Source organism: Aristolochia californica, unplaced genomic scaffold, assembly GCF_029961685.1.
Source record: "Aristolochia californica isolate CCGP_79_NKW_82.1479 unplaced genomic scaffold, dmAriCali1.0.hap1 SCAF_9, whole genome shotgun sequence".
NCBI classification, from domain to species: Eukaryota; Viridiplantae; Streptophyta; class Magnoliopsida; order Piperales; family Aristolochiaceae; genus Aristolochia; species Aristolochia californica.
The window spans coordinates 4,720,015-4,742,619 of NW_027182290.1; the positions used below are offsets into that span (position 1 = coordinate 4,720,015).

A 22,605-nucleotide genomic window follows, 5' to 3' on the forward strand; every position below is an offset into this window, starting at 1 on the left:
AGTCGGAATAAAAAAGGTTTGGATTCGTAAATATCCGGAATCAGAACCTAGTAATGCCCCCAAAATTTCCCCCGAAATTCTCCCCAGTTGTGAGACTCCTGACCCTGACACCTGTGCCGAGACTCCCAATCCTGACCCTGACACCAGTTTTTTTTGCAATATTTTGTTGTTTTATTATTTTTTTATAGAATTTTTCAAATTTTTAGCATTTTTAATATATTTATTTGATATCCTGTTATAATTTTACAGATTTGGATATTATCCGAATCCAAATACTATCCGATTGATAGGATTCTGATTATCCTTTTTTGGATAGTTTCCCGGGTATTTGGATTTTGGATATTCGAATATATTCAAACGAATTGGAGTTGGGAGTCTAATGTTCGGACCGAATCCGGTTAGTTTACTGCCCTATATTTGGCCCTGGCACTTTATCTAGAGGCACTTGGGTGACAACAACTTCAATTTTCTCTTTGGTGTAAGAACTATCAAGACTTTTACGTTGTAAGGTTGATGAGATCTTTAAAGGAAGGTCAAGAACGGGTCTGCTATGAAATTCCTCTTTATATGGCCCTGAGTAGAAGCTCAAAATCTCATTAGTTATAGCAGATCTATCAGACATCTGGTCATCCCCAATTAGGAGAGTTGATTTTGTTAGACCTCCTACAAGCAGAAGCAAAAGAGTGAAAGGAAGAGGAGTTGTCATCTCCTTTTAACCAATGATACCTCGTTGATTTGATCATGATTGATTAAATTTTGACGATTCACAGAAGCAGTAATTCTTTTTGAAAATTCAGGAGAGTGGTTTACCTTCCTCAAGGAGATCTAGAGCCTTGACTTGCAAGTGCAAAGCATCTTTATGGGCAGAGAGGGAGTCCAGATTTATTTTGGATCAAATCTTCAGTTTGAATCTAAGGATTTTTAGCTTCATTTCCAGAATAGCCCTTTTCCGACCAGCCACTTAGTTGTCCTTCCACCATTCTGCCATGAGCTGACAACAATTTTTATTTTCCTGCCAATAATTCTCAAACCTAAAAGATTTACGCATTCAGATGCTAGTCTTTGTGTCAGGGAAAATCAGCTTGTGGTCGAAAACCACCTTCCCCAAAATGCTCCTAGAAGCATCATGATAAAATTTTGCAGCTAATTGTTTTTTAGTAAAAACCGATCAATCTAGTGAGAATTGGATGATGCTGGCTGTTGCTCCAAGTACAAGATTTATTCGACGTTGGAATTTCCTCTAAACCATCAGCACCAATAAAGTCACAAAACTTCCTCATGGACGATGTAATACTAGTAGTTGGAGGCTGCTTTTCAATACTAAAACAGATAGTATTGATATCACCTGCAATAATCCATGGCAAGTTCCAATCATGAATTGATTTACATAGCTCCTCTCTAAAGTTTGACCACTGCCTATAGTCAATACGCCCATGGACACCACCAAGGCACCAACTAGCAACTACTTCTCTATCCTTGAATTTGGTTGAAAGAGAAAATTCTCCTATCTTACAATCCAGTTGTTCAAGCACAGGTTTATCCCAAATGATCAGAATGCCACCGCTGAGCCACAAGAATCTAATGAAAGCCAGTCGGGCTGAGGGATAGAACATAAGTCTCGAACAAGGGAATCCAACATAGATTAGCGTTTCGTCTGTCACACATTTTCTAACTGAGATTTTTTCGCTTCCATAAGTGCTCTTGTAGATGCCTTCTTTTTAGCATTACCAACTCCTCTAACATTCCAAAATACAATGATCATTTCTTATCCTTCTTTTTTGCATTTGCTCCTTGCTTCTTATCAATCTGTTTTGCATTAGCCTAGAGCCTTTCAGCGAAATCCATCATCATCTTCTCGGAGGCCTCATCATATTTGTTCTTTTGAGGCTCAACAGAATCAGTTAGGAAGTTCGCCATTGCCCTACTATCTTTTCTCATGAACCTTGCAGGAAGAGCTTTTACCAACATGATTTTTCCCCATTATCCTTTCTATTGGGACAGGACACTTATTGGAGACCAAAGTGATCCGCTTCAAGGTGTTATGATGTGATAAAAAATTTATGTTTCATTCCATGTGCATATCCAAAATACCTTGAGCTGCTTGAAAGATTGTGAAATTTTGGTTTTGGGGCAACATCCTTTCATTTTATGGTTCACTATGTAGAACTTATTAGTTAGTATTTGTTGATGTTACAATTGTTTACTATTATAATCTGGCTATTAAAATTTAATGGCTTAAGATTTATTTCTTTGCGTCCTTTTCTTTCTTCTCTTTTTTCTTATCTATTTATTCAAGATTGATATCCACTTTAGTATATTTATATGTTTTCATATTTTTTTAAATGATGAATTACAAAATGACATTTTTGTTTAAACATGTTAGATCATGTGCAATCTGGTTAGTAGGATGATTTTGTAAAAAAGGGAAAAACTCCCCTCCCCACACCTCCCCTCCCTCTCTTTCTTTGTGCTCACTCACCCACTCACCTGTCCATCTATAATAATTTCTTTCCGATTCTCATCTAGTTGATTGCCATTATGTCAACTGCTGCAGGACTTGGCCGAGATGGGTGCAAAATGGATGCTGGTGCTGTGCTTTATGCAAGTGTTAAAGCAGCCCGGGCTTCTGTTGCTTTGTTGCATCAGCAAGAGATAAAGGGGGGAAATGTTTGGGCTCGCCAGTTAGGCGGGGAGGTGTGGTTTCTTTATTTTGGCCATTATATACGTTTTGTTTTATTACTACTGTTATTCATTTATTATGAAAAAAACTTTGTTATTTACTTTTGTTCAGATGTTTCTGGGGTTTAATATAACTTTTTTTTTTTTTTTTTGGCACCACTGTATCAGGGCTCAAAAACAAGGAAATGGAGAGTTATAGTGAGAAACCTGCCATTCAAGGTCACCAAGTGCAGTAACACTATTACTGTTGCTCGCCTAATTTTCTTTTTGAAGTATTGCTTGTGCCTGTTATATCTGTTGTCTGTTATGTTTTTTTTATGTTAACTATTTGCTCCTTCAACGGTGTCAAATCTTGTGCAGGTTACGTTGAAAGATATTAAAAACATCTTTGCCCCTACAGGTTTTGTGTGGGAAGTCTTTATTCCTCATATGTCCAATGAAGGGTATGTCTCTGTTGATCTCCAGTATCTTGTTCAAATTTGTAATAGAAAAAAAAAGGAATATGGTCCTTAGTCCATATAAGTTAGGTGCACCCTGTTTTTAGTTTAACCATGATATCTGAGTTGAATGACTTAATACTAGTTCTTATTTTATGTTTATTTATTATCTCATGCACTCATGATTCATGTCAGTTTGAGTTTTTTTCTTATTTTTATTAATTTTTAATGATAAAATGGAGATATTGGTTTTGTTGTAAATGAATGAAGTAAATAGCATTCTTGTAATAAAACAACTTTTTGCAGCCATGATTGGCTGGATTCGAGTCCAGCTTCCTTTGGCTCTTTCTGATATGTCCTTAAAGTTTCTTTATTTCTATTTCTCAACAGATTATGCAAGGGATTTGCATTTGTTTCATTCACGTGTAAGCAAGATGCTGAAAATGTATGGGCGCTTGAATTCCATCACAGATTTATTCTTGCGATGGTATGTTCTTTTATATAGCATTCAAAAAAAAGTTTTTTTTATGTCTCAGGCCATTCAGAAGGTTAATGGGCAAAAGGTTGGCAAAAGGCCTGTTGCAGTTGATTGGGCTGTTGAAAAGAAGGCATACACAACTGCTTCAGCTTCTCAGATAGCTGCAAGCCAAGGTGATTTGAATAATCCTCTTTTTATACCTTATACTTTTGACTGTTAAAAAAAATTGTATTTTTTTTTGAGTCTCTTCATATGTTTCTTGGACTCTTTTGTTTGCTTATCATATTCAATATTAGAATGACATCAGTGAATAGTTTTTTCTGAAGAGAAAGAAGGTTCATGATTGATTTTGTGGCTTCTTTTTTGAACAGAAAAGTACTCCCACCTCCCCACCAACCCACAAAAAAAAAAAAAAAAAAAAAAAAAAAAAAAAAAGAAGAAGAGAAAAGTAAATAAGTTTGCTAGATGTCAATGCTCTCAGCGACTTGCCTTGGTGACCAGGTTTTGTAGCAACTAAGATGCTTGTCCTGAGAAAGAAAAGCTATAACAAGTTTAGATGTAAAATAGAAAATAAGCTAGAAGCTAAATTTTTTATCTTGGAAGATTTTAAGATAGTGAGCACTAACACGTACTATGCTTCTTAAATAGAGTGAAGCAGAAAAATTTTAGGGACTGATAGAGACCTATGTTCTTTTAGATATTGTTAAAGTTGTGTCAAAATCCATTCCAACATGACTAGCTGAAGTTAGAGGCTTTTCCCCCTAATAACCACTTCATCTTTTTTGACATTATCCTATGTAATACAATTCCTACTAACACATTGCCACGTTCAGACCTTCACAAGTGAACAATGAGCCTGAGACTTGGGCAAACCCAAATGAGGGACAAACTAAATGGTGCGCCAACTAGGCCTTGTAGAATAGGTGTCTGCTTTGATACCATGATTTTTTTTTTTAATGAAGTGATGATGATTTTAATTCAAGAAAGAAAAAGAAACATTAAGGGAGGTCTTCCCTTACAATGAGGGATTGAAGGGAGGGACCCAATTTTCCACAAGAATCTGTAGCCGAATTGGCTGATATGAGAACATGGGACCAGGTACAAGGAGTAGAGGGTACAAGATAATTTTGCCAATGACGCCAGGGTGGGAAGGTGGAGGAGCACCAACTGATGACGGCCCCGAGAATCTCTTTCCACTATGAGTAACCTGCTGAAATGATCATGGAAGATACGGAGTCTAGATAGCTCTACCGTAGTCGAATCAGCAATTCCAAGAGGACCCGAGTAGGAAATAATAGCGGTACCACAAGCATCGAAAATCACTCTGCCAAAACCCGCCAAACCAAGACATCCGAGAGCGCACCCATCAAAGTTGAGCTTGAATGAGGGGGGGGGGGGGGGGGACCAAGCTACCATCCGAGGGGATAGGGTGGGAGTAGACATCTGAGCAATCACCTTCCAGTTGGTGTGGAGGGAGCACAGGAGAGGTGCTGAAATTCTGCTCTAATACTATACTAGAATTAGGTCTATGTCTATTCCTAAAAGGCTTGTTGAAGTTAGATGTCGTTTGCTAACTATTTTTCCTGACATTAGCCTATGCGGGATTATTCCCACTTCCAGTTATTATTGTCAAATTATCTTTATTATTAGTGACAAAACCAAAGCCAACTTGGTTAGATTGCTTTGTCCATTTTTTTAAAGGGATTGCGTTGATATGCAAAATGCACATTTTATCTTTATTCTTGTGATTTATATGGTATACATTTTGATATGTTAAATTATTTAATATTATAGTTAAAACAAGATCTTGTGCTTATGTGATTTCGCCTATGACCTCCAAAGTTAACATTTTGTCTTGGAATGATTGAATGCTACATTTGATACATGCCAACAATGAGCAATGATACCAGTACCAATACCAAACGGAATTGGTTTTGTTTTTTATGACACATCTAATCGGTTTTGTTCTACAGAAAAACAGAATGACACACAGGAAGATGACAGTAGTGAAGATATAGACCTGGAAGATGATGTGGATGATAGTACCAGAAAATCTGTTACTCATGGTGAAAGTGATATGATTCCAGAACCTGGTGTCAAAGAGACTGAAGATTTTGATGAGACAGATATTATGAAGAAAGTTCTTAATAACTTGATCCACTCATCTGCTAAAGGAGCCCATTCTGATATTGCTGATGCTTTTGAAGCTGCTAAACCAGATCATGATTTAAGTTTGTCGGACGTTGCCAACAGTAAGTTATCTGTTGAGCCTGGGGAGCAAGGTCATGCTGTTAAAGAGAAGAAATCCAAAACATATGATCTGAAACCTGTTGAAAAAGAGGATAATTTGGATGGAACTATTTTCATCAGCAACCTTTCATTTGATGCGGATAGCGAGGAAGTGAAGCAGAAGTTTTCCCTGTTTGGAGAAGTGAAATCGTGTCTTCCAGTTCTTCATCCAGTGACCAAGTATGGAGAACTAACTCCTCTTAAGTTGTTTGTTTTTCTTCAAAAAGGGATTTATCTGTTCTGTAAGTTATATTGTAATTTGCATAGAGAAGAGAAGACCTATTTTAAGATATCTAAAAATGACACCAAAGATGGTCCACTCACTTCATTTTGATTGGACAGATATATAAGTCCGGGAGTTGGGTGTGTTCACTTGCATGAACACAATTGTACGTTTGAAGAAAAAATTGCTTCCCCCATGCCCTTTTCTCTTGGACACTATTGTATATGTGGGTATCCAAAATATGAAGTTAGCCAACAGAATTTTGGCATTGCCTAGAGAGCTCAAATAATGGAATAAAGGACTTAATTAGTGAGAAATTTCTATGCACTGTTGGAATAATTGAGCCACTGATTAATTGTTCTAAGCCTATTTTGTTGTAATACTGTTAAATTGGGTCCAAGCCCCTATCCCAAAATGACTAGCCACCTTAGGAAACCTCTTTCCCAACTAATAAACTCAAGATCTTTGTACTCACTAATCCATGTTTCCTTAACACTCCCCCTCACGTAGACTCTATTTTTTGTGGCTCTACAAGTGGATAATTTAGGAGTAAGCAGTTTATGTGTAGGCACTCTTTTGTTGCTCTACAAGTAGATAGTTTAGGCATAGGCCCTCTTTTGTGGCTCTACAAGTAAATAGTTTAGGTGTAGACCCACATATGAGTACTTGCTCTGATACCATGTTAAATTGGGTCCAAGCCCCTATCCCAAAATGATTAGCCACCTTAGGAAACCTCTTTCCCAACTAATAAACTCAAGATGTTTGTACTCACTAATCCATGTGAGACTATTCCTTAACAAATACCATGTCCTTAATCCATTATAAATTTTTCTTTGTTTTGTGGATAGGCAGTCCACACACTTTCAGAATGACTAAGCAACCGATTAACTGTTCTAAGTTTTTTTTGTTGTGATACCAAGTTCTCAATCAGTGATAATCTTTTTCCTTGTTTTGTGGGTAGGCGGCCTAGGGGAACTGCATTTCTCAAGTTTTCTTCAGCTGCTGCTGCTGATGCTGCAATTGCAGCTGCAAACACTGCACCTGGCTTAGGGATTATACTCAGAGGGAGGACGCTCACTGTTTTGAAGGCTTTGGACAAGAAATCGGCTCTTGAGAAAGAGCAGGAGAAAAAAAAGAGTGAAAATGATGATCCTCGTAACCTCTACCTGGCCAAGGTTTCTTCTTTTCTTTTCTTTCCTTTTTCTGTTTTTTTGTTTTTCGTTTATACCTTCAATGAATTGGAGGCGGCCATTTTATTTTATTTTCTTGCTGTATGGCTATTTCTGACCTTCTCTGCCTCTTCTAAATAAGATCATTACTATTTTTTTTTTTTTAAAGATGGCCTAGAAGTCAACTATTAAACGTTCTTTTTGCCTGAGTCAGTTTGGCTACATCCTATTGATAGTTCAGGTTTTTGGTCCATTACTTTAGACCTTTTAACCTCAGAATCTTTTCTAGATATTTTGTCTAATGAGTTACTTCATTCACATGCATTTTTACTTGGCAGCATTTACACGTTTTTTTTTTTTTTTTTTCATGATAGGAAGGTGTTGTTGTTGTGGGATCACCAGCTGCTGAAGGTGTCTCAGCAAGTGATATGTCAAAGCGCCAAGAGTAAGTGACTTTTTCACCTTGTGCTACTGCTTCTAGGTCTGATTATAAGAATCCAAGGACGAGCAGATAAAATACTTTTTAAGATCCTTTTGCAATGACAAAAGTATTCTTGTTAGGTTTCTTGATACCATATCCAATTGTTTTTTTGAAACGGTACTTCATGCCATATCCAATTTGTACATAAGGTTTGTTATGTTGTCAGGATTCATGCTATCTTAATTGATAGGTACTTCATAGATATCTGGGATCAGATCAAGCCATTCAGTGCTATGTTTTTTGATGGTTGAAGTCATACACCCCATCCTCACTTGCCAGTCTTTAGAACCCTCTGGGATCTTGAAGCTTCACCGTTGAAAGTTAAACTGGTCTTCGACCAGTTTCCATCCTCCTCTTTTAACATCGAATCGCAATGAATGCATTTAAAAAGTGAATGCAGTAAGTAGTTCAAATGTGGTACTGATAGCTGAAGAATATGAGCAAGGTCAGAACCACGTAAAACAAATAAAGGTCTAGAAAAAAAAGAAAGAAAAACAAGAAGGAGAATAAAGAAGAACAGCCTATTTTAGTTTTCCCCATATTTGGAAAGTCAGCAACTATCCACTTCTAGTAGTTGCTCAACCATGTAAGGGTCCAACATCTCATGTTTAGTGGGTAAAACTCAAGACTTCTTGAGGCTGTTCTGTAACCACAGTAGCTAGTATAACTAAAAAAAGAGATTGTTCTTAGCATAAGAAATTAAGACAATTGCTACCTAAAAAGGAGATTGTTCTTAGCATAAGAGATTGAGACAATTGCTAACAAAACAAGGAGATTGTTCTTAGCATAAGAAATAAAGGCAATTGCTACCAAAAAACGGAAGAAGAAAGAAGACAATGGGAGAGAACACAAAGCAAGGGTAGTAGAAGAGAATGGGAGAGAACTATTTGCTCAGGCTTTTAATCTCCTGGATTCACAGGCTGAGGGTAGCCAGGCACTTTGGCTGACTCTGATTGGGTGTGCAAGTCCTGCAACATCTTGCTGTCAGGAGTTCCCTTGACCATCATTGTCGCGATGATGTTTCTATATCTTGTGTATTTTATTTTTGTTATTTATTCTGCTTCCTTGTAAACAACTTATATGTCTGAAGCCAGGTATGCTTCTATCTTAACATTTGAACATTGAGATAGTAGTTTACAATGGTTCTTGTACTAAATACATGGCTAGGTGCTTCCTCCATAATGTTTACAATATTTTTCTACGACAAGGTTCTGATTCATAATCTTCATTGTCTAAGTCTTGCCCCAGCTATGTTGTGGTTTGTATTCTCTTTTGGATGATCGCAATTATGCATCTTTTTAGGGACCCTGAGCTTTTGACTGTTATGACTGTGAGAATATTTCCAATTCCATCTTGATTGTCTTATCAAACTATCTAATCTATCAAAGCAGGTAAAATTTCACTGAACATGGTTGACTTGTCTACTTTCATAAGCCAAGTCTCAGTTTTTATATTTAATGGATGGCCATTGTTTGACCAATCAACTATTTCAAAAAAAAATTGTATGACCAATCTGATAATAGTAAATATACATGTTAGGGAGAAAGGTTTTTCAAAAGGTTTTTCAGTCCAAGGAGAGCAAAATGAGCGAGAGGGAGAAAGAGAGAGTGAGGGACTAAGGGAGAACGAGTGAGAATAGAAGAGCAAGGGTGGGAAGGTATGTGAGAGAGTATAGGGAAGAGCGAGAGCAAGAGCAACAAGAGAACTATGAACGAGAGAGTGGGGAAGAAAATGAAGTTTCTCAAGGAGGTGTCCAAGAGGAGATCGAGAGAAAGGAGCTGCTGATTCGCATGGATTTTCTTCAGGCACTAGCATGCCCGAGTTTGACAAGGAGCAGGATGAAAGGAATGGGTGACATGTGGTCATAAGGAGACATAGAAGAAAGAAAGATTTGTGGCAGACAAATAGAAAAACTTTTCACTATGAAGGTATAGTTTTGAAGATCGAGGAGGTAGGACTGAAGAATCAAAGGAAGATCAAAATTTCAGTTGCTAATGGGAACCAGTTCTCTTTCATTTTGATTCCATTGGACATTGGTCACCTATTATATCAACAGATGGAATCACTCTTTCGTGCTACCAATGGAAGAATTCGTAGCAAGGAGGCCTATTCACGAGATTCACAATATGTTGTTCTGTCTTCCACTTCCGAAGAATAGTGTAAAATCATCCACTTGCGCAAACAAGGTACTTGCTCGAATTTATATTCCGCAGATCATCGATGAAGGCTTTAGTTGGCACTAATTCTTAATAGCCGTTAAAGTCTTCCTTCCCTAAACCTTGCAAACCACCATAGACAATACTTCTTGCCATCCCCCTTAATTTCGGTGAAACAGACCATCCAAAAACCACCACTTGAAGCTCCGGTTTGAGAAATATCATCCATCTCTATCCACGCCATCCGCATCACCTCCTATCAGAATCACTCTCATCACCCTCATACCAGCTAATTGCTCATCTCCCCCAATATCCTCTTGAAGGAAGATAAAAAATGATCTCATTGTTTGATTGCATCAATCAAATGGAGTCTACGAAAGTCAGAATTTCTGAGAGACTAAATCTCAAAACACGGGAAGCTGTCTTACTCACTCAAACCTTCATTTCTGGCCAATGGTAAATGGCTTATTCAGATGTGTTGCCCAAATGAATGTCAAGAAATCCTCTCTTCTACTTGGAGTACCGAATGTCTGATTCCATTCACCAACATTGAAGAGTGGCATATAATTACCCCTACAGGGCCCTTTGGAATTTGGCTGAAGGTGTTCGATCTATCAATTGAGCTTTGGAATGATGAAGTTTTTCATGCCATTGCAAGAAAGTTTGGCAAGCTCATCAAGATTGATGATTCCACTAGTTCGAAGTTGTGATTTGACATTGCTCGATTGGACATTCATCCCTCTCTCACCATCACCAAAACTCACTTGGATATTTCACGTATGACAAACATTGCTGTCTTAGTCTCATCTAAATCTGGCTCTAGTCTCTGGAGGAAGCACAACAATTGGCGGAGCTTGGCAACGGAAAGGGCTGGAGCGAATCATGATGGAATCAGTCTACCAACACCTGGTGAAGGAGTCTTGGACCCAGTCATTCTCCCGTCCTTGTCTCATTGTGTGATTCATCTTCAAGAGCTAAATTCAAGATTCAAAACCTTGGAGGCAATTCCTGATTTGGTATCCAAAAATTGTCCCAAACTATCAACTTGGCCTTAATGTAGAAACGACAACTTTACATCCTGTCTTGGCAGACAATCCTCACTTACCCATTGATCAAAATGGACAAGACTTTTAGAGAAACCTGTCTTCACCTAATGTTTCCGTCCAATCCTCCAATGCATTAAATACCCACCCAAATCCAAAAACCACCCCGACAACCACCATAATAACCCAATAACTCTTCTTTCAACACTGATCAACACATCACGTGACATCCAAACCATTGATAAAGTCCTTGTATCAGAAACGGATGAACGCCTAACTCCCCAATTAGAAACACATGATTAGAAAATTACCAACACCTCCTTAATCACACCTAACGTTTCAGCTTTCTCTTTTAACTATACCTGAAAAAATGTACAAATTAGTACTCTCCTGAAATCACCAAACCACCCATAGATCAATCAAATCCATCTCCCCATACAAAACTAGGCCACATTATGGATGCCTACCCAACCCAAAGCAATGAATCCTCTAAAAAGAAATCCTTTTCATCAAAAGGGATGAGTTCAACTTGTTTAAATTCTCGACCACTGCTGAGCTATCTAGCCTTCTCCACAGGCTTCACATCTACCATGATCGCTTCAAAGGACCACTTATCGTGGAGGGTGACTCCAAAGTCATCATTGGCTGGTGCTCCACCGCCTCCTTCCCCCCATGGTGTCACTAACAACTTTTTCTTGATATTATGGACATAGTTTCCACTACTTCTTGTACTTGGTCCCATGTTCTTAGATCAGCCAATTCGGCTGCTGATTCGTGTGCTAAATTGGGTCCCTCCCTGCAATCTTATTGTTAGGGGAGACCTCCCTTGATGTATTCTCTTGCTTTTCTTCGTAATAAAATCATCACCGTTAAAAAAAAGAAGTATCAACTACTAGTGCTCTTAACCTGGCACTTGGTGAAATTGAAAGGGATAATTTCATAGAGCAATTAGAGGAAGCAACAAGTAAGGCGAGGAAAGGCAAAGGAATTGCTCCGATACCAGCAGAAAACTCAGAAGTTTCTCAACCCATTAGCAAGCATCCCTGTTTGAATCAATCATCAATCAAAAAGATTAGTACAACAGTGAAACTCGGGAGAAGATATTAGAATTTGCAGAAAAGTTCGTCAACCATGAACAAGGAGGTTCAAAAGCCAGGAGTAAATAAAAAACGAAAGGGAAAAATTATCATTGGCTTTGGGAACATCTGAGGAGTTGGAAACCCAATAAAGAGAGCTGCACTTCAAGCCTTTCTTGATTCTGTAAAGGATAACATCGTTATTCTGCAAGAAAAAAAAATCGATTCTGTGGCAGATTTCTTAGTCAGGGACCTCTACACTATTACCCAACCTTGATGGGTTGCTCGTGATGCTTGTGGTGGTGCTGCTGGTATTCTTGTTACTTGGAATACTACCAATCTAGAAGCTCTGGATTGCAAGATTGGAAACTTCATTGTCGCTGTTAAATTCAAAGATTGAGAGGCTGGGTCTATTGATGTTTGGGAGGTGTTTACAAGCCTAGTAATTACAAGCACTAGACTGAATTGTGGGAGGAGCTTTCTCAATTCATGGAGAACTGGGCATCTCCTTGGCTTCTTGCTGGAGGTTTCAATAAAATCAATTTTTTGTGGTGAGAAATCCCATCCGGCCTCTTGCAGTGATTTCAGTGGTGCTTATGGCTTGGTGAAATTCCAACCTCTGGCAAATCATTTACTAGAAGGAATTTGCAACAGTGTCCCATGTCTAGTGCTATATAAATTGGACTGCTTTCTTGGCTCTGGTGATTGGCTTAGAATCTATAATGATGCTTATGCTTTCATTGCAGGGAAAGTTGTATCTGACCATTTGCCTATCATCCTTGACACCAAGTTAGGCAATTGAGGAAAGAAACCGTTTAGATTAGAACATTTGTGGTTGGAAGATAAGAATTGCAGATAGGTTTGTTTGTACTCTTCACTCTCTTTTACAGTTTATACACCTCATTAAAAAAAAAAAAAGATAAGAATTGTATAAAGTTAATAGAAGAATGGTAGAATGAGGGGGAGATTAAGGGCTTGGTCGGAGAGGCCATTCACTAGAAAAGAAATTGAAGATACAATTGCTTTAATACCCTTCATATGGCCCCAGGACTAGATGGATTCAATGGAGAGTTCTTCCAACAAGCTTGGTGTGTCAAGGTTGATGATATTTGGACAATGTTAAATGATTTATACAACAATGGCGTCGCCTTTCATTGCATTGATGCGTCCTTGGTATCTTTAATTCCAAAAAAAGAAAAAGAAAAAAGAGAATGTTGAGACAGTTGCTGATTTTAGACATTAGCCTTATATCTAGCCACTAGAAGTTAATCTCTCATATCCTGGCAAGCTGGCTCAAATCTGTCATGCATCATCTTATCAGTCAAAAACAATGCTCATTCATGAAGGGAAGGGTCATATTGGGTGCTGCTACAAGTGTACATGAAGTGATCGACAACTTTAAGAAAAAACATTCAGCCACAGGTTTTATTGAAATTAGACTTCGAAAAAGAATTTGATTGGGTTAGCTGGCAATTCCTATATTCTATGCTGGATAGCATGGCATTTGGGACCAAATGGCATCATTGGATATATAGCTGCATCTCCTCTGTTCGATTCAATCCTCATAAATAGTTGTGTGTGTGGTTATATTTGGAGTTCAAGGGGCATTAGACAAGGGAATCCTATTTTTCCCTTTCTAGTTTACCTTGTAGCAGGATTCTCAAATCCTTTTAAGCTGGCTATGGATTCTTGACAGGCTTCATCCTCTCTTTTCGTATGATTGGATTGAGAACCCAATCTTTCAATATGCGAATGACACGATATTATTTGGAGAAGGTCCAGTTGAACAGGTTATTCGTATCATGGTGTTATTTCATAGATTCAGGCTCATATCATGTCAGAAAATAAATTAGGCAATATCAAGTTTATTTGAGTTTAATCTCGAACAAGGCATTGTGAATACTTTGGCCACTCAGCTGGGATGTAGATCAGCATCACTTCTAGAACCTACTTGGGGCTTTCTCTATTTAATGGTCAGATTGATTGAAGTTTGTGGAATCCTGTAATTGAAAAATTGCGCTCTCGGCTATATATTTGGAAAGCAAGATGATCTCCAAAGCGGTCAGATAACTTTGATCAAGGCTTATTTGGTGGGCATCCCAGCATATTACCTTTCTTTCTTGCATTGCCCTGTGAAAATGGTCAAGGAGATCAGCTAATGAGAAAATTCTCGTGGAGAGGCACTAGTGAATAATTCAAGCAACACTTAGTTTGCTGGGCCGATGTTTGCAAAGAGAAGAATTGAGGAGGCCTAGGAATGAGAAAAATATGAGAGATTAATGTGGCGTTTCTTACAAAATGGTGCTGAAGAATAAACACTCAGCAAAACCTTCCCCAAGTTCCCCTAGTTCTGAAAAAATGGCATAATTGAACCTTGGCTCCTCGGACAGGGTTCTTCTATTCATCTCTCATTCTATTTGGAGGTACATCCATAAAACATTAAGTCACTTCACCTCACATATTATTTCCTGAAGATGGCTCAGGCATTTGATTTTGTCTCAATATTTGGTCTCGTGCTGCACCTTTAAAAGATCAATTTCCCTTGTGTTCAATCTTACAGACATCCGAATGCACTTCTATCCAGTCTTCTCATCAATGGTTCATTCAGTGACACTAAATTGAAGCCTGCTTTTAGATGTAGGTCAATGATCGGGAGACTGTTGAATTAAGTAACAACCTAGCCAGGAATTCCTAATGCATAGCCATCCAGACAGGCTTATATGTCGTCCAGATCCCCAGGGTTCATACACTGTTGCTACAAGCTATGCAACATTAATAATAATGCACAATTCTCCATGTTCGGCGGTGATTTCATGGATTCACGAGTCCTCCCAAATCCAAATTCTTCCTTTGGAGTGCTATTGATAGAAAAATCCTCACTATGGATAATCTAATTCGCTGCGAAATCCATGTCCTTCACAAGAATTCCCCCCTTTGCCAACTTGTTGATGAATCAATCGTCCATCTTCTCCATTGCCAGTTCTCTTGGCATATTTGGTGTTCCTTATTCAATGGGTTTGAAACTCCAGTTTGTCTTCCTGCCTCTCTCTCTCGTCTCATTCAGTTTGGAGGGCCTCAAGTTCCTACTTTTGGCCAGATCCTGTATCGGGCTTGTCTTACCATTATTCCTTGGAGTGTATGGTATGAGAGGGCTAGGAAGATTGTCCAGAATGATGCATCACTTTGGCAGAAAGTTGCTGAAAGAACTCTCTCGCAGATAGTTACTTGGCTTGGTACTCTTTCCCTCATTGATGAGCCTGGGACTGATTTTGTTTGAAGCTGTTGGTGTCAGATTTCTCGCTATCTCACTTCAGACCTCCCATAATAGAAGCATGGAAGCCATCAGATTATGGTATTACAAAGCATAATTTGACAGCTCTTCTTTTGGCATTCTGGGTCCTGCTAGGTTTGGCGATTGTTTCAGAATTTTAGCAGGTGTTATTTTGGCATCCTACGCAGGCCCCATTGGTTTTACTGATTCCATAACCAATTAACTGCTGAGCTTCAAGCTTTACATCATGGTCTTCTATTGTTCAAAGGCAAATTTCAAGTTTTTCTCCTCATTGAGGGTGATTCAAAATGTGTGATCAATCGGTGATCTAGGATGAAAATGCCCCCTTGGCATCACTAGTGTTATTTTGAAATCATGGGTCTTGTAAATTCTGTTGTTTGTAGTCTAATGTCCCCCCCCTCCTCCTGTCAGCATTAAACTGAACTTTGACAGTAGTGCCCTGGGTTGGCCGGGCCTGGCTGGATTTGGAGGCGTTTTCCACAACTCTTGGGGGAGCCCATCTTATCTTATGCGGGTTCATTGGATCTTGCTGACTCTACCACAGCCGAAGTCTCTGCTTTCTGCCACAGTCTGAATATTTTCAAGGAACGGCTCTCCGGCATCTTCTCATTGAAGGAGACTCTAGTGTCGTTATTAGCTAAGGGTCGAGATCGATTTCCCCCCACCCCCACAGCCGAAGTCTCTGCTTTCCTCCACAGTCTGAATATTTTCAAGGAACGGCTCTCCGGGCATCTTCTCATTAAAGGAGACTCTAGTGTCGTTATTAGCTGGGGGTCGAGATCGGCTTCCCCCCCTTGGCGCCATTGGTCTTCCCTGCAGTCCATTTTCAATATTGTAAATTTTATTTCATGCTCTTGGAACCATGTAATCCATTCGGCAATTTCTTTTGCCTACAAGTTAGCAAAATCTGGGACCTCCCTCCAATCTCTCACTGTATGGGATGGTCTCCCCCCCTCCTTATGTTATTTTCTCTGTTTAATACAATTCTCAGCACTATTTCAAAAAAAAAAAAATCTGTTGTTTGTAGCTAGAATCATGTTCTTAGAGCAGCTAATAGTGGCTGATTTTCTTGCTAGAGAAGGGGTTTCCCTCCAATCCCTCATTGTTAGGGACCCCTCTGTTTTGTAGTTCTTGCCTTCAGGCTTAATAAATTCAACCTTTCAAATTGTATGACCAATCTGGTTTGACTAGGCTTAGTTTCTGATTTGAAGGGAATGTCAAAGTAAAATTCTTATTCTTTGTGCTGCCTTGGGATTTTTTGGTATCGTGCTTCTGAATGTGCTTTAACTTTTGTGTAAACTTTCTCCATTCCTTTTTGGTTTTGTACCATTTAAAGAGAAATTTAAAAAAGACTTTGATTCTTTTGACAAATACACATTGAGGTTTGCATGTTTAATAGTTTGGAACAAAAAAAGATGGTCAAGCTTCAGTCACCAAATTGGCATGTTTCAAGAACGAGACTTGTTATATACAATTTGCCAAAGTCAATGACAGAGAAAGAACTTAAGAAGCTCTGTATTGATGCTGTAATATCCCGAGCTTGCAAACAAAGTCCTGTGATTCGACAGGTATTGGAATTTATCTTAAAATTTATGCTGACTATTACAAATATATTCTTGATTTATATGCTTTGCGTTCAGATAAAACTTTTGAAGGATGTCAAGCAAGGGAAGCTTGTTGCTAAAAACTATTCACGTGGGGTGGCTTTTGTGGAGCTCACCGAGCATGAGCATGCATTAGTGGCCCTGAGGGTGCTTAACAATAATCCTGGTAAAATTTTCGTTACTTTTTGTGTTCTTATTCTTTATGATCTACAATTAGGAATTTTAAGAGTGGTAATCAGCTTGAGGTGCATATCACTTATTTGTCTCTAACCCACCAATTGGGTGGTCTTACTGTTGTTCTCTTGCTACTGAAATAGTTTGTATGAACCTTACTACCACTATGTTGTTCTTAGAATGCATAAAATTGACAGGTTGAAGCTGATACTCCTCTGCTTGAGACACTCTTTTAGGCTATTTTGTTCTTAAGGCTAATTCAACATTGAGGGTATCTATTAGGAGTTCCTAGGCTATTCTGACCTCTTGTAAAAATTTTCCCATTCTGGTCTTTATTTTGATTCCTGAACTATTTTTTGCAGTACTTGTTAGCTTCAGCTTAGTCAGGTTCTTTTTTTCTTGATTGGATACATGGGCAGCTAGGTTAGGTTGGCTTGACACTGGGTTTTGTAGAACAACTAGGTTGGGTCAGATCCATTTATCAATGTAAAACATACTTGAGGGGAGTGGATAATGAAACTGGACCAAGAAAGGGCCATGCATTGTAATTTCCGATAAGATATTCATTTGATTTATAATTTTGTTTGAACAGAAACCTTTGATCCTGAACATCGGCCAATTGTGGAGTTCGCTCTTGATGACATTCGAAAAATGAAATTGCGAGAAAGCAAGTCGAAGATTCAGCAAAGTGACCATACGAGGCTGGGTCAAAGCATGGGTTTACATCGAAATCCAGGGTTACAAACAGCAAATGTTTATGTAAATGAAAAGAACAACAAGATCCAAAAAACTCCTAAGGGCAGAAAAGAAAATAAATTAGTTGAGACAGCTGAACGTAGGCTAGAAGATGAAGAAAGGGCAACTGAAGAAGAGAGCCTGCCAGGGAGACAAAAGGGAAACATGAAGTCTCCTTCCAAAATAAAGCATCAGAAGAAAGCAAAGAAACAAAATAGTCAAGGAGAAGTTCTGAAAGCTCCAGTCTCAAAACAAGTTGTGGTATGTATTATCTATTCTGTAGCTGTTAAATGTTTGTATTAAGTATTTATGCATATTGGGGATGTTCCAGATGCTGACTTTATGTTGATTGCCCTTGGGCTGGAACAGAAGATGAATGAATTACCATGGTTTCCCTTTTCTTTCCCTTACTGGGCTTACCTTAAGGAGCTGCGATCATTGTACCAAGGATTTACTGAATTTTGATTGCCTTTTTCCTGATGCAGGGGAATGCAAGTGTTGGCACAGAGAAAGAAGGGAAGGTGCTTAGAAAGAGGAAGGTACGCGAAGATGCTATGTCAAACCAAAAGGATCCCACAAGTTTGGAAAAGAAGAGGAAAAAAGAGAAGAAATCATCAAGAAAGGAGCTGGAAGACAAACTCGATCATCTAATCGAACAGTACAAATCAAAGTTTTCACAGCGAAAAGATGATAGAACTGAAGGCAGTAAACAAGCTACCAAGGGGGTCAGAAGGTGGTTTATGTCTTGATACAGAGCTGGACGTCGGCTCCGGCCATGGGGATTTCAAGTGTGAATGTTATAGAACTTTGATGGTAACTGAAGCCTGTTCTGGTGGATTAAGGCTTTGGCTCAATGGCCACAGGGATGTTGTTTCAGGTTTTTGAGGTCAAGTCTCATCTTGGTATTAGGTATAATGTAGCTCTTTTCTCACAATCAGTGATGCTTTTTGGATGTCTTGAGGAAATGATTTATGAGGGGTGGGTGTTTCAAATATGGGATATTTTGGATGTATAAGCTGAGACATCTCTCATGTACTACTCTTATAACATTATTTCTGTAAGGGGACAATCAATATCTTATTCCCCTAAAGATCTGAGTTTGTTGGATGCTCAAGACGTCTACCCCACGAAAAGAATTGGCAAAATTCATAAGTAAAATCCAAATAAGGGCCAATCAATCATATTCAAATAAGAGATTAAAGTCCCTGATCACACCTTTAAATTTATTTGTGTTGACTTTGTTAGGTTGTGCAGTTGGGTATTTTTGGGTGAACATTATAACCATCATCATCAGATAAGGAAAATGCTCCACCTCCGCTGCCATTGTGACCTCGAAAGGGTGAGGCATCCCTCCCCCTTTTCTAATATTGTTGGGGGAGGAACCCCTACCTTCCTTAGGGTCTGTTTGGAACCCCTAGAAAGAAAAGAAAAGAAAAGAAAACAAGAATTTGATCATTATTTTATTTTTATTAACTATTTTTTAGAATAATAATGGTCAATACCGAGTATCGGTTGATATGTCCGCTCCTACCAACATCTTAAAGCTAATGCTTGACCAAAAACTGACATGTGAGGATTACCTGACCTCTTCATCAAAATACCCAAAACCTAGTTTACCCAAATTGTCTAAATTCGAACTTCACTGGTGGATAACGTTGCAGAGGTTTTCTATGTAAAACCTGTCGATGAAGCAACTGATTGGGTGCTAGAGATTAAAGAATTAAGTGATGGCACAAGGGGCAGATAAGCCGGCCTCCTAAGTCTCAAAACTCACCAAGATAGATAAGAGGAAACACAAAGTACTAACATTAAATTATTCAAAATCAAGGTGACAAAAACTTTTGATTAGGAAAGGTAGAAATCTCTCATTTTCTTATATTTTCTCTTGCCTTTTCTCTAACCTAACCAGGCCTGCAGCATATTTTACGAGCATGATATCACGTAAGATCTTAAACAAAGTAGGGAGTTTTAAAACAAGATTGAGATCCTTCGCTGTAGGAGCCAAGATTAATCTTATTGTTATCGTTTTTATTCTTATATTAATGATGAGGTAGATGATGAAGAAATATGGATAGTTGGAGACTCCACACCTAACAAACGAATAATCTTTCAATTCATCAACCCACCATGTATTTGATTGAACAAAGCGTGTGAGCAACGAAAGCAGTCGACACTCTTTCTCTGACTCTCCCATCTTCTAAGCAAAAGGAGTAGTCCACCAACCAGCTTTTTCCTATCATAACACAACACATTTCCGAACTCAAAAAGGGACTTCGGTTTCTGTCTTTCTTCTCCATTGGTTCAACTTCCTTCTGGTTGATCTCAGGCACCCCACCTGTAGCTTCTCAATATATATTCATGTCTTCTTGTTAGCAACTTGTTGCATTTCTTTCAAAACAACTTCCATTTTTGCTAAGAATTTATCTCCATCTTGTGCCTTCACAATGCCTACACCTCCTCCATCCCCTCCACAGCTGATCCTATTCCTGATCACAGCTTCCCTTTTTGTCCCACCGGTATGCTCGACGTCACGGCGAGGTCCTACTCCAGTTGTTCCAGACGGGATTCGGGTTGATCTAATTCACATAGATGCAGGCAAAAACTATTCCAAAATCCAACTTCTCCAACGTGGGATCAAGCGCGGACACCGGCGGGTTGAAGACTTGAGAGCTTCCACTTCTATGGTACTAGCAGCAGAAGAGGGAAATGAAAATGTTCAGGTTCCAACTCATGCTGGGAATGGAGAGTATCTCATGAGCATCTCCGTAGGCAGTCCACCTCTAGCATATTCAGCTATCTTAGACACTGGAAGTGATCTAATCTGGACCCAGTGCAAGCCATGTCAGGATTGTTATAAGCAGCCAACTCCCATTTTTGATCCTTCAAAATCTTCTTCTTTCTCTAAGATCCCTTGCACTAGTCCACTTTGTGAGGCTTTACCAACATCAACTTGCAGTGAGAATTGTGAGTATGTTTACTCCTATGGTGACTACTCTTCTTCCCAAGGAATTTTGGCTAGTGAAACCTTCACCTTTGAGTCCTCATCCAACAAAGTTTCAGTACCCAAAATTGGGTTTGGATGTGGCAAATCAAACCAGGGCAGTGGGTTTGCCCAAGGAGGGGGTCTAGTGGGTCTTGGGCGTGGACCCTTGTCACTGATTTCTCAGCTTGGATCAGGGAAGTTTTCATACTGTCTAACCTCCATTGATGACACTAATACAAGCCCTCTCTTGTTTGGATCTCTTGCTTCCATTAATCAAACTGGAGTGATCTCCACTCCACTAATCAAGAACTCTGCACAACCATCCTTCTACTACCTTAGCTTGGAAGGGATTTCAGTCGGAGGGAACCGCCTCAACATCCCGAAATCTACCTTTGAGTTGCAGTCAGATGGGAGTGGTGGCTTCATAATAGACTCTGGAACCACAATCACATACTTGGAAGAAACAGGCTACAAGCTTGTGAGAAAAGCCTTTGTGGATCAACTCAACCTTCCGGTTGCTGATGATTCTTCGACTGGACTCGATCTTTGCTTCTCGACTCCGTCCGGAATCACGTCGTTGGCCGTCCCAAAATTAGTTTTCCACTTCGAAGGGAGTGATTTGGATTTGCCGGCTGACAACTACATGATATTAGACTCAGGCAGTGGTTTGCTGTGTTTGATGATTATGGACTCGAGTGGGTTATCGATCTTAGGTAATATGCAGCAGCAGAATATGCAAATCCTTTATGATTTAGCGAAAGAGACGCTGACCTTTGCTCCCACCAAGTGTGCCCAGTTGTAATCCGCAAACTGCCGTTTTTCTTTCGTTTGCTATCCTTTTGTGGATTATATATTTACCCCTTTTACGATTTATGATTGAGATCACAAACTATGTCTATATTGATTGGAGCTAGGACAGAAGTTTGGAATTTTTATCCATTATAATCGTTTGTTCTTGTTTCTTTAGCCGGTATCTTCTACGCGTGAAATGCTGTTTTGAGTAGATACATACAGACCACAATCCCAGGATCATTTTTGCTTCTTAAGGAAGAATAAGAAGAACTGGATTAGCTTCGTTCTTATAAGGATGGGACACCTGAAAATCCAAGAAACGCTTTTCCTGATCTATATCGATCGCTTCAAACGAGAGCCCAAACAGTGACATATTTGCTCCTGAAGCAAGATATGATTGCTTACCAACTAAAGCTACCGCCAAGAAAACACGGCCTTTGCTTTGTTTGTACTTCAGAGACCGTCATTGATATCTCTGTAGCTGGTCTTTCTGAAGAAAGAAGCTCTTGTCTTGTTTTCTGGAAAAAAGTTTCGAGATAGCTGCATGTGGCATAATTGACATGGATGAAAAAGAAAGAAACCTAATTATGATTAGAGCGTTGCTATCAGATCAAATGTAGTGGAAGCAGGTCCCAAAATTCTACCTCAGCCAAAAAAATGGATCTTGATCTCGCTGAATTTGGATTTGCTGAACCAGTTGGTCCTAGCCAACGAACTCGATGAATCATGTGATGAATCCTTCAAGGGGCAAGGGTTTTACTTTCAACTTAAGAAATAAGAGAAAAATCAGTTATGATGCTTGTGTTTACACTCGAAATAAAATAATTTTTATAAAATAGTAAAAAAATAAGGTTAAAGTAAGAAAAAATGATGAACTTCTTGATTTATTTTTCCCATAATTTTTTTTTTATTGTAGCAATAGGAAACTCATTTTCCTCTCCATTTGAGCATCTCTTAAAAGCTAGGTGAATCAACAACAATCAAAAGAAAAAAA

At 38.9% G+C, this 22,605-nt stretch overlaps 2 protein-coding genes across 2 annotated transcripts in view; both read left to right on the top strand.

The window, feature by feature from the left end:
* Window positions 1–18,949, top strand: part of LOC137941192 (uncharacterized) — a 29,841-nt gene extending 10,892 nt beyond the window's left edge. Inside the window, exons 9-20 of the mRNA XM_068786499.1 lie at window positions 2,555–2,694; window positions 2,848–2,898; window positions 3,040–3,122; window positions 3,507–3,561; window positions 3,653–3,767; window positions 5,568–6,063; window positions 7,068–7,281; window positions 7,650–7,720; window positions 16,723–16,891; window positions 16,964–17,093; window positions 17,694–18,097; window positions 18,322–18,949. Coding sequence (XP_068642600.1) covers window positions 2,555–2,694; window positions 2,848–2,898; window positions 3,040–3,122; window positions 3,507–3,561; window positions 3,653–3,767; window positions 5,568–6,063; window positions 7,068–7,281; window positions 7,650–7,720; window positions 16,723–16,891; window positions 16,964–17,093; window positions 17,694–18,097; window positions 18,322–18,585 — 2,192 coding nt within the window. The 3' untranslated portion in view covers window positions 18,586–18,949. The remainder of the gene's footprint in view (window positions 1–2,554; window positions 2,695–2,847; window positions 2,899–3,039; window positions 3,123–3,506; window positions 3,562–3,652; window positions 3,768–5,567; window positions 6,064–7,067; window positions 7,282–7,649; window positions 7,721–16,722; window positions 16,892–16,963; window positions 17,094–17,693; window positions 18,098–18,321) is intronic.
* A 1,170-nt stretch (window positions 18,950–20,119) lies between these two features.
* On the top strand, window positions 20,120–21,692 carry LOC137940444 (aspartic proteinase nepenthesin-2). The gene has a single exon (XM_068785511.1). It carries the CDS (start codon window positions 20,281–20,283, stop codon window positions 21,619–21,621), a length of 1,341 nt encoding a protein of 446 aa, XP_068641612.1. The 5' UTR covers window positions 20,120–20,280; the 3' UTR covers window positions 21,622–21,692.
* The last annotated feature ends 913 nt before the right edge of the window (window positions 21,693–22,605 follow it).